This window comes from Vipera berus (genome assembly GCF_964194415.1).
Source record: "Vipera berus genome assembly, chromosome: 4".
In the NCBI taxonomy this organism is placed as follows: domain Eukaryota; kingdom Metazoa; phylum Chordata; class Lepidosauria; order Squamata; family Viperidae; genus Vipera; species Vipera berus.
The window spans coordinates 98,533,609-98,545,662 of NC_138206.1; the positions used below are offsets into that span (position 1 = coordinate 98,533,609).

Consider the following 12,054-nt stretch of genomic DNA (forward strand, 5'->3'; position numbering starts at 1 on the left):
CAATATAACAGCATAAGGGAGGAGACTGTAAACTCCATCATCCGTTCCAGTCAAACAGCAGCTCCCACCATCACCAGGGCACAAAGCAAAGCTGAGAGCAAGGTAACCGACAATCTTGTTCAACCGCTAAGAGCGACCCTGACCAGGAGCAATTGGTTTGCATGCCACAAAGCTGACTTCACTCTACATGATGGCCTTGCCTGGAGTGGGTCTAAACTCTACGTACCCACAAGGACTAGAGGACTGTAGGACTTTAGTTCTGCAGCATAGCCACAGTTCCAAAATGGCTGGACACTTTGGATTTGTCAAAACCTTGGTGAGATGCCAATTCTGGTGGCCAAACATGAAATTAGAGTTTTGAACTGGGAAGGGGAAGGTTGAATTCAAGGCCTATTTGGCTAAATTGGGCCACTTACTTTCTCTCAGACCATCATATTCCACACTACTATATTTGGAGAAAAGCTATGTTGCCAATTGCCCTGTTTATGCATTCATGAAGGGTCACCCCAGGAAACCACCAGGTTTCCTACAATATATAGGTAACCCTATGGCTCCTTGGAAGGAGGTTTCTATGGACTTTATTGTGGAACTACCTGACAGCTCAGGGAACACAGTAATATGGGGTTTTTTTTAGTGACCTCTTCTCCAAACAGGATCACTTCATGGCTTGTCCCAAAATCCCTTTGGCACGGACCCTAGAAAAACTGTGCAACATATCTACCAGCTCCATGGAGCTCCGACCAGAATAATTTCAGACCGGTGTGTGTGTGTGTGTGTGTGTGTGTGTGTGTGTGCGTCCAATTTACTTTCCAATTTTGGCAAGAATTTTTAAAGCTCTTGGGTATCTTTATTATTATGTCAATTACCAACAAGACAATTGGTCAGACTTTCTCCTCTTTGCAGAGGTCACTTATAACAATTTATACACACTACCAGTTTCATGCCATTCTGGGTGGCCACTGGCAAAGACCCAACAATCTCTCCAAAGCATGTTGCTAGCTGAATGGGTAAAATCCCTGCAACTTACATGGCCAGTTGTCCACAAGGTGCTTGAAACAAGGATTGCCGACGGGCGATCCACAGGGGGAGGGCGTTCTCTGTGGGCGTGCCTGCCCTATGGAATCAACTGCCAATGGAACTCCGGACTGCCCCCGACCTTCGTTCATTTCGCCGGGACCTAAAAACCTGGCTCTTTGAGCTATCTGGTCTGGACTGAGGGGTTTAATGTTTTTAAATTGTGATTTAATTTTTGTGGCTAGACTTAATTTAATTTATTTTAATTTATTTTAATTTTATATTGGATTGTTTTTAAATTTTGCCTTGAGTCCTTTGGGAATAGGGCGGTATATAAACAAAATAAATAAATAAATAAATAAATAAATAAATAAATAAATAAATAAATAAAATGCGAGACACAAAAAGTACACTGACAAAAAGAGATTGCAGCAAAAGGAATTTAAAGTTTCCACAAAATTCCTGTAATCCAGACGATCCTTCAAGAAACTGGGACCAAAATATGTTGGACCTTTCCCTATCATTAGACTTATCAACCCAGTGATGGTGGAATTAAAGCTACCAAACACCCTTCAATGCGTCCATCCTGTTTTCCACTGCAGCCTTTTAAAATCTTCAAACACATCACCCTTTTATCCCGCAACCAAGCTGCCCCCAACCCTTATACTTATTGAACCAGAACAACACTTTGGGGCCAAGGAGATCCTTCATGGGCACACAGAGGTAAGCTTCAATATTTAATCCCCTGGAAATGTTTCCCACCTTCTGAAATGAGTGGGTTGATACCCAACATGTGTAGTCACCATGCCTGTTCCATAAATTTCATAACTGATACCTTGACAAACTTCACTGAAATCCTAATCTTTCGTTTCTTTTCTTTCCCTAGGTTTAGCCTTTTTTTCAAGGGGGCAGAATGTCAGAACTGCTATCTTGAGCTGCAGCTTTGCTTTGCTAAATGCCAGCCTGCCATAGATTATGGGGGGAGGGAGCTGCTGAGAAGAGGAAAACCAAAACTACTTGTCATGCCTTCCCAAGGCCTCTGCTCATCGTACCAAGGCCAGAGACCCAGAAGGGGAATGCAATGTCTCACCATCTAGCCCGTTGACACAGGGAACATGTGAATGTCACTGGGCAATAGGGAGATAACAGGGGGGAGGAACAGGAAAGGGAAAGTTAACTAGGGAAGCTTTGCACGCAAACTTTTAACTGTTGCTTCACTGTAATCCACTTGGCTTTTAGTAAAAGTATATCTTTCATTATAAATGGAGCCGAGGGTCTTTCTTTGTTAAGGCACCAAGTCAGGATAGGCCTGAGAATGAACTCTAAAGTCCATTTCTTATGGATTAGTAAATTTCAAACAATGGCTGTAAGAATAAGATGTTTGTTACTGATGATCTGAGGGGATAGGTTACGGCATAAGATAGACTAATATTAGAATAATTTAGTGCACCAACTAGATGAGAAATGTGCCCAAAGTGATTCAGAATTTGTTTCAATGCACAAATTTTCTTTTGAAGGAAAGGAAGTTGAAATTGGCTCACATTAGGCCAGAATATGAATCAGAAATTTCATTTCCTTTTCTCTTGAGAATATATTTGACACATGCTGCCCTGAAATGTCTAGGATTGTCATATAAGATAGGTAGGTAGTCATGTGAGTTTTCTAACTATAACTAAACATTCTCTTGATTTTCAGAGCTATATCAGACAGAACTCCAAATTTCATTTACCGAAGGCATTTTGTATTTATTTTGTACTCTCAATACTCTGAAACTGCATCAGTTTGGTAATGTGCTTTATATCCCTTTTCACTTACCAGATGGCAAACGCCATTGTCCAAGCTTTCGCTGAGGTTTACCCCCCTCACCAGAATCTTGTCGATATCCACCTCTGTCAGAAAGCGTGGGACTAAGCAGCTGCTGTTCACTACTTGTCTGAATAGAATGAGAGAAAAAAGGAATTAAAACCTGAAAACAACAAAAAGGACCTTTGATTTTTGGCCCTTGTTTCACAAATTTTGCAGTTGCAATTTTGTGTAGATTATTCTGTTCAGCCCCGTGTACTTTCTTTTTGTTATTTTTTTAAAAAGCTACATTCATTGTCATTGACAGATTTGAATGCAGATTTCTCAAATGTATGTGTGTGCATATGTGTGTGTGTATCTGTTAATAATGTTTTCTACGCATGTTTTTTGTATGTAATTTTTCCAATCCATTTTGACACATTTCATCCAGATACAAACATCCATATTTAGACTCTAAATGTTGCTCTCTCATTTAGATACTAATAGAATGTTGTGATAGATCAAGCCATTTTATTCCCATTAATATCTGTGTTAAGTTTCTTTTAAATCCCTGGCTACAACTTATTGATAATATTATTTATTGCCACATTTATTTCTAGAAACATTTTAGGAAAATGTATTCCAGAATGTTATGGGATTCAATGTGTTATTCCAAAATATAAAATACTGGTCACAGAAAAAATAAAGGTTGTTTATATCTGAGGGTTGTAATACTCCCTTGTGCATAATGGATCAAGAAATTATGTATTTTAGGCCTCATAAAATTGAACATAAAATTATATTAAACATAAGAGAATGGAGAAGTAAAAGAAAAAAAGGAAAAAAGAAAGAAAAGCAAGTTTCCAAGGCCAGCAAACAGTATGTGTCCTTTACACAGATTTTTGAGGCAGAAATGAATGGAAAGGTCTTTTACTGAGGTGCTTTAGATCTGGTAGGTATCTACCAAATATGTCTCACTCAGATGCAGTTGAATGTTTTCTCATATGTTGTGTACTATTACGCAGACCCATGGTTTTTTTAATGCTTCTAGGCCATATTAGGCTGTGGCTTCAAGTCAATATTGATTCCTGGCAAGTTTCTGGACAAGTCCCTGCAGTTTTCTTGGCAATATTTTGGAAGTGAGAATGAGGGCTGAGAGAAAGAGTGACTGGGCCAAAATCATCCAGCTGGCTTCACGTCTAAGGTGGGCCTAGAACTCATGGCCTCCCTGATGTTAGCCTGATGCCTTAATCACTACACCAAACTGGCTCCCTTTCTGGCTTTTTGAGAACAACAGTAGGGATGAACCCATACCTCAGGCTGTGCACTGTTATCCTGGTTATTAGCATTCATATCTTCACTTGGCTGTGTTGTCTCAATGCTTGGTGGATTTAGGAAACGGCTTAACTCCTGCTGTTGACTCTCTCGGAGGCTGTGGATGATACTGCATGACTGCTGTTGTTTCTAGGAAAATAAGACACATGTGATATATTTTGTTTTCTTTAAAAGCACTTTTCAAAAACCCTTGGCAAGCTTAAGAACTATGGAAGGACAATTAATGGTGATGGTAGATGGATGGGATCAAAGAGCTATGGCTTATCATTGGTGACAGACTGAAATGATAAGTATTTCTCCACACAGTCACTAGGGTCGGAGCCTGACTTGATGGCATAAAATCAACCAAAGTACTTTTCAAAAATTAGGATTCTCTTTTAAATGATTTTTCCTATTGTATTGTTTTTATAAGGTACACATATTTTATTTCTGTTTTCAAGTGACTATCCAAAAAAGTTATTTAAATCAAAATAATAAAAAAGATGTTTTCAAAATATCATTTAGAGACTACTGAAGTATATTAGCTTCAATAATTTTTAAATTGGACAGTCTCTTCTTAAAAGCCTCCAGCAATGGGGCACTCACAACTCCTGAAGGCAATGTAAAAGTATATTTTTTCCTCACATTCATTTCAAGCTTTCTTATATATATATTTAAAATGTAAAAGGTTTATAGGGGCAAAATCAACTCTTGTGTACAAAGTATCGTCATCCTCCATTTTTTGTTGTTTTTCTAAATGTTTTCTATCGTGAGAAGAGAGAAGGAATTAGCAAGAAAAGATTGCAAGGCTCATCATATGTTTTCACATGGTTTTGCGCTGAAGATTTCATAGAATCTTATTGGTTATTAAGGCAAGACTCCTGCAAAATGCAGGGTCTGGAGTAATAATAAGATTAATAACTATATCAATATTTATCTGAAATGTACATCTCTGTCATTTCCACTCACTTGTTCAAGTCCTATCTTCTGACTTTTAAAATAGCATTTAAAAGTATTAATAACACAATAATGTTAAACTTACTGCTCTAATGCGCTTCAAGCATTTTTTCAACCACATGCGTATTGTCTGCTTGGCAACTTCTTCCTCGATGGTGTACTCTAGTTGTTCCCTAGCAAGGAGTTCTTCCAGCTGAAGACTTTTTCTGATGTCAACCGATCTATATGACAGCATGCTAGAAGAAACGTATATTAGTAAATATATATTTTTTAAAAAGGAAAATGACTCTATGTCAAAACCATATAGATCCTTTGGAATGTTTATTTGGCTTGTAAAATGATGCTTAATGTCTCTGTGTCCATTGATAATTACATAGTGAGTGTGTTGAAGTAATTATACATTACAAGGAAATTTGTGACCAGAGCAGTTGGTAATTAGTTTGGTGAAGATCCAATTAATATAACTGCTTCCGTGACTGTGTCAAGGTAATGATTTAAAAGCTAACTTGCTGATGTGAGATGTATGATGTAATGATGGGAATGACTCAGCAGGGTCTATGTCCCTTTAAGAGCCAGCTGGGTCTGTGTCCATTTAAGAGCTTTGTATAAAAGGGAAGGCTCAGCAGATGTGTGCTCTCTGTTTCATTTCCTGCTGTAACTGCTGTGTGTTGGAGCCTGCTATATTAACATGTGTATGTATATTGTTCTTGATATATGATATTGTAGATAATGTAAGATAAACCACCATTTAATATATACTGTTTATTGTGTTTACTCCTGGGTTATCTCAGTGCAATAAGACTGTGCATGCTCTGACAGATTGTTTATAGCTCTAGCTATGTGCACTAACAAAAACGTTGTTTCTGTTAAAGTTTTCATTCTTACCTCTATTCATAATATGAAAGTTGCACTTTTTACAGTACATGATTAAGTACAGTAATGAGAAAAAGCAATTAAAATATGTTTTATTAATAAATAAATTTAATAGATCCCTAAATGAAAAACGGTAATTTTTATAAACTGTGTTTGTATCTTTAGCCTGATAAGATGCAATGAAACCCTAACTGATGTAGCCCTATCTCCTTGGTTAAGCTTCCCTGAACTGAAGCTTGTGAGATACAGGTTTGCAGCCCAGCTGTGTTGTTCAGTATACCTCAATACATCATGGAATGTTACATCTCCACCATTATGCAATCTCTCCATTTCATAGCACATATGCTTGAACAGAAGTTTGTCCTTATCCAGATCTACCTCCAGTCTTCCACGTAATAGCCTCAACAAAAACTTGACTCGGAAAGTAGGAATTACTCCCTGGAAAGAAAGTCACAATTATAAAATACTTGCACCGGTAAAAAGCTATATATTTGTCTTTTATTATTCTCCAAATAAATGATTTAGTAACATTGACATTTTTTGCCAGTCTTTTGCTATTATGAGGTGCCTGGGCAACAAGGTGGCTGAGGTGAGTTGCTGCAGCAGCAATTCAGGGGCTGAAGTAGGTGCCAATCTGAGTTCTACAGCTGTCATAGAGCCTGTCACTCTGTGGAATTCTCTCCCTAAGGTAAAAGGTATCTGGTTTCCTGGATGAGAGATAGAAGGGACAGGAGGGACATTCAGAATGGCTCAGTCTGTAGATGTGAGTTAAGGTGCTGTTTATGTTAGTGCAGGAGTGGAACAGGAGATATGGTCTCTGTATATGTGCTGGGGTAGGGTAGTGGCAGCTGGCTGTCTAAAATTAAGCATTGTGGTATTGCAGAAGAGACCTGAAAGAGCCAGTTCAGCCAGCTGGTTGAAAATTTATATTGTGACCTGGCTGTCAGATGGAGCTCTCTAAGCTGGGATAGTGATGAGCCAGGGAAAATTGGACTGTTATGGGGGAGGTGGAAGGGTCAGGCAGTAATATCACGTTGGTGATAGCAGCGGGAGATAAGGTGAGAGAGATGGGTCATTCTCAAAGAAGACTGCCTTGATGTGTCATATTGTGTTATAGTTCATAATTTGGGCCTGATTGTGGATGGGAGGGCAACAAAAGTTGACACAGACTTTTTCCAAGGATTTAACATTCCATTTTTACTTTAATTAATTGCTACATTTTTAGCAATTGATTAGCAGAGCAGTAAGTCAATGAAACTTATAGTATTCAAGAGAAATTTCTTACCTCCCTTTTGTCATCAACCATATTCCATATAATCTGAAAATGTCTAAGATCATTATAACTTAAGAGCTGGTCTTCTTCAGTGGAATAAAATAAAGAGAAGTTTTCCACAATTATAGCTGTATAAGATAGAAACACAAAAAAGTAAGGGCTTCCCTAGTTATAAGCATTTATAATTGAAAATAACAGATTTGTAAAATCATAAAAGGATTTTGTCATGTGTAGGAGAAGGGGAGGCAGAGCATGGTGGCAGAATCAAGAGAGAAATCAGGCTGGAATCATTACATTCCCACAAGCAATCTAAGTCCAGCCCCTCTTGAATTCCATTGACTCTTATCTACACCAATTTAGTGCTGACCTTAATTGACTAGATTCTTCTGTATAGGCATGAGCAATAAATCAGTGGAATTGATTCTTTGAGTCTGACATCTGATGTATAAATGTATCATTTTAATTGTTTTAAAAAACAATTCTCTGCTGTCTTCATTAGAAGCTGAATAGGTTATAAAGTAGTGTGGAACCATAATGCGTTTATTTTTTCAACTCTGCATATAAGATGTTTAAATAAAGGAAATTACAAACCTTGTGCATAACAAAGGCAGCAAAAATAATCCTGCAATATTTTGAAAAATCTGACATTCATTAAAACAAACATAATTAATTTTTTCCCTTGCCTGGTCATGTTCTCAAAACTAATCTGCTCACCATGGAATATGAGTGAGATTGAAGCAAGCAGTCAATAAAATTGGAGCTAAAAACTAAGAACACTAATTTCTCTCTGATAACTATCATTCTGTCTTTCTGATCCACACTTAATCCACAAACAGGTTTTTTTCTGAGAAATCTGAACCAAACTTCTACATAGGATATTTGAGATAAGGTGGATGGCTGCATGGAAATCGCAAAGACCATATCTAGTCTGAGGTTGTTCATGTTGCTTTAAACATTCATGTGAGTACTTTAGGCAATGTATGGTAAGAGCCAGAAGTGAGATTCTGCTCCACTTGCTTCTTAGGTGAGGAAAGCAGTTCTGTGGTAGCATCTTCCATGTGTGTTTCCTGAGACTCTTCAGATCAGACACAGAATCTCGGATATAGAACTCATTTTTGTTTTGAAAACTTCTGAAACTCTGGCAAGCCTTATGGGATGTTTACTAATTTTATTTTGGATGGCATAATTGATTGCACTTATTAAACCATGACTAATTGTTTTTATTTTATGGTTTGTAACCAGATTATTTAAATGTTGTTTCATTTTTTTCACTAATAAGTATGGGGGCTGTCAGGATTGAACAGTCAATTATAAATATATAAAATTAATGCATGTGGCGGTTTGATCATACATAGAGAAGAACTGGTTAAATCAGTAGTATTTGTTAATTCTGACTGACTGAAACACTGGAGTTAATGGCTATTTTTAAGTATGACTAGGTCCTGAGCAAATCCATAATAGAGTTAAAAAACACAGTGAAAACTTTATTGCTGTGTTTCATGACTAAAACTTACCCACAAGTAAATTCAGCATTATGTATGCAATGATGACATAAAATGAACAGAAATACATAAGAGCACCGGCATAATTCCCACAATCTGTTTTCCAGTATGTTCTGTTATCTGGAGTACAAAAAGGAGGTTGAACCTGCATGAAACAAAAAGCTAATAGGGTTACAAAAGTAGATCTCTCTCTCTCTCTCTCTCTCTCTCTCTCTCTCTCTCTCTCTCTCTCTCTCTCTCGCACGCACACACACACACACACACACACACACAGAGTATTTTGAACTTCAGCAAAACTGATCAACTTCCTCATTTCTCTGATGCTTTCCACTCCACATGTTTTTCCCCCCAACCAAGCATTCTCTTAACATCAGAATCAAAAATATTGTGAGTGTGTTGGGTATTTTATATGTGACAGTCACCATGAAATGGAGCAGCTCAATTGTTGTACTGCCTATACAACACAATCTCTTTTTTATTTATGCTAAAAGACTACACCATTTCCCCCTACAACCAAAGAGTAAAGTTATTCTGAATTGACAAGAGAGGAAGAATGGATCATATAATTCAAAATGCTGTTTCCAATAATGACCAAACATTTCTAGAGAATTGCCAACTTCAATTGTTTGGATATGCATATTTGCATTTATATTTTTAGTTCTATTCAGCTAACCTTCATATATAGATATATTCTTCCTAAACAGATATTTTCTTTGGGCGTAGAATATAGACCTTATTATACAACACCCATTTAAAATGCCTCCTAACTTAAAGTCCATCACCACATCATGGCAATGGGATAATTTGGGGGCAGAGGAGAGTTCTTTCACAGTATTTCTCACTGACTGCTTCAAAGATCCAGAAAAAAAAGAACAATTCTTTATCTTTGTTAATACGTTCCACAGAACAGAATTGTTAAGACATTCTCTAGAACTGAAAACCTGTCACCTTTCATTTCAATAAATACAATAAAACTGCATGGACCTAGTTGGGCATATAGCACAAATATTTCCTAATAATTTTTGCCAAGTACTTATACATTTATTTCTATAGCATTTTCAAGAGTCAATAAATCAAAGTTTGGGTGAAGGATCACATTTTTAAAAATAAAATGTAAGATATTTTTAAGATGCAAAGCTTCTGCTGGCTAAAATGATGCAGGATTTTAATCAGTCAATTTACCATGCAATCATGCATTATCTTGTTCCAGTCTTCTCCAGTGACTATTCTGAAGAGTACAGTAATGGCCTTACCAGCTGATGAAAAGTTGGCATGCCTGTTTTTAACACATAAAAATAATTATTCAATATTTCACAACTAAGAACATAATCAAACAATCCTCTAGGGTATTTGGGTAATTCCCTCTTCCCTACCCAGGCTAGCTTATACAAGTCTAGTCTGCTACAGTACCTGAGTTGAATGATAACATGGTATATTTTCCCCAATCTGCACAGAAAAGGACTGGTGTGGTATTTGAATGAGACTCCCTAGTTGGAAGTAAGGTAGTGTTTACTATATTTAGAGCAGCAGGATAGTTTAGATTGTTCAGAACTAGCTGTGTTACATACACCTTTCTGTAACCAGCACTGCCCTGAAAATTGCTTGAATATGTCTCTTCATGGGGCTGTTTTGGATCTTAAGCTTGAACCCAGACTAGCTATTATTCATAATAGCTCCTGCTGTTTCCCTAGCTTGCAGGTTCTGCAAATACTCAAACATTCATTGTAGAGTGGATTCATGTATACTTGAAATGCCATATAAGCATTACTTTGATATTTGATGCTGAATTTTCTGAGACTCTCAGTCACAGATCAATAGGGCTGCCTCTCTGGTAATGTAATAATAGAGGCATCCATCAAAGCAAGGATGGAACAAGATCACAGTTATCAAATACTTTCAGATGAAGTGACAGAAATCATACCTGTTAATGTTCTCTCCATACTTCACAGTTCCAAACAAAACTACTCCAGCAAAAGCATAGCAAAGCAACAGTAGGAACATTCCTACAATGATGAAAAAGCTTTTGTACATGCTGACAACCACTGTCAGCAGCAGCATCTTCAGAGTCACCTGGAAAGCAGTGGGAAAGAAGGCTTGGTATAAGACATGGGTCAAAATGGAAATGTACTGAAATTGAAGTGGACTGTTTCAACCTCACTGGGATTGTTCCAAGAACGCTCTAATTTTGCTGGAACCTCTGTAACAATTCCAGGCATTGTTCCAAGCCAACAAAATTGACACAGATTCAGAACATTGTTTTGTATATTTAGAACTGTTCACTTTAAACTGAAAACATTTTAATTCAACAAAATAATTATATAGTGAGGTGGTTAGAATTTGTGTTGGAATGTTATTGGTAAAGGTTTTGTTAATTTATTGCTGTACAGTAGATGTTTAAAAGTTGTGTGGATATTTATTTTTAAGCTCTTTCTATGGTATGCAAACATTCATACGCTCATTCATACTATGGAGGTTTTTTGTTGTAAGCTTCCATCTGTATGAAAACTAAACAATTTTGCCTACTTCTAATTCTGATTATGTCAGCTGTTCCTTTTTCATTGTTCTTTACTTCTAGGCTATAACAATGTATTGGTTTAAACCAGTAAGAGCCTCAATTCAATAAAAAAAACACACAGTCCAACTTATTCAATGTGTAATTAGTATAAGCATGGGGGAAAACCCTCATGTGTACTTACGTGCTTTCCACAGATTGAAAAAAACCTGAACACAATAACACATGCCCCCATCATATAGGTATAGGCATTCTGAAACACAAAGTATCAGCATAATCAGTACTCAGGACTGATTATTAAATGCAGCTCAGGATTGTATTTTTGCGATAACCAGTATAGCTTTAATGCAGTACATTGAATGAGTGCATAGTTCTTGATGTAAAAAGACTCATAATTTCATTATTTAGGTGTTATTACATGGAACTTGTTAGATAGAAATAGCTTCATATATATATCTCTTTCTATCTATCTATCTATCTATCTATCTATCTATCTATCTATCTATCTATCTATCTATCTATCTACCTACCTACCTATCTATCCAGCACTTTATAAGTCAGGTCCTAAACATAGGAGAGCACTAAGCTAAGGAGGTTTGAGACATGGAAATCAACACTTCTTCTTAAGAGTGAAGGACATGGAATCCTCTAATTAGATAAGGATTCAAACTCCAGTTATTTAAGAGTATCCTTCTCTTTGGAAACATTTCTCCATTGCTAGATCTTGTTCCTCTGCCCCCTCATTCCTGAAATTTATTTTTGGCTTACAATTCTGGACTGGGCATTGCAGACTGTAATGGGTCTGACTACTGGTTTGCACCAAGACC

The 12,054-nt window shown here is 37.0% G+C and overlaps 1 protein-coding gene across 3 annotated transcripts in view; it reads right to left on the reverse strand.

Moving 5' to 3' along the window:
• Positions 1–12,054, reverse strand: part of NALCN (sodium leak channel, non-selective) — a gene marked incomplete at both ends in the record, with an annotated part of 234,296 nt that overhangs the window by 5,266 nt on the left and 216,976 nt on the right. For all 3 annotated transcript variants that reach the window (XM_081326644.1, XM_081326643.1, XM_081326642.1), the window contains 9 exons: positions 2,830–2,947; positions 4,111–4,260; positions 5,153–5,303; positions 6,221–6,378; positions 7,226–7,341; positions 8,728–8,860; positions 9,898–9,991; positions 10,637–10,785; positions 11,412–11,480. In XM_081326644.1, the coding sequence (XP_081182770.1) occupies positions 2,830–2,947; positions 4,111–4,260; positions 5,153–5,303; positions 6,221–6,378; positions 7,226–7,341; positions 8,728–8,860; positions 9,898–9,991; positions 10,637–10,785; positions 11,412–11,480 (1,138 nt within the window). The remainder of the gene's footprint in view (positions 1–2,829; positions 2,948–4,110; positions 4,261–5,152; positions 5,304–6,220; positions 6,379–7,225; positions 7,342–8,727; positions 8,861–9,897; positions 9,992–10,636; positions 10,786–11,411; positions 11,481–12,054) is intronic.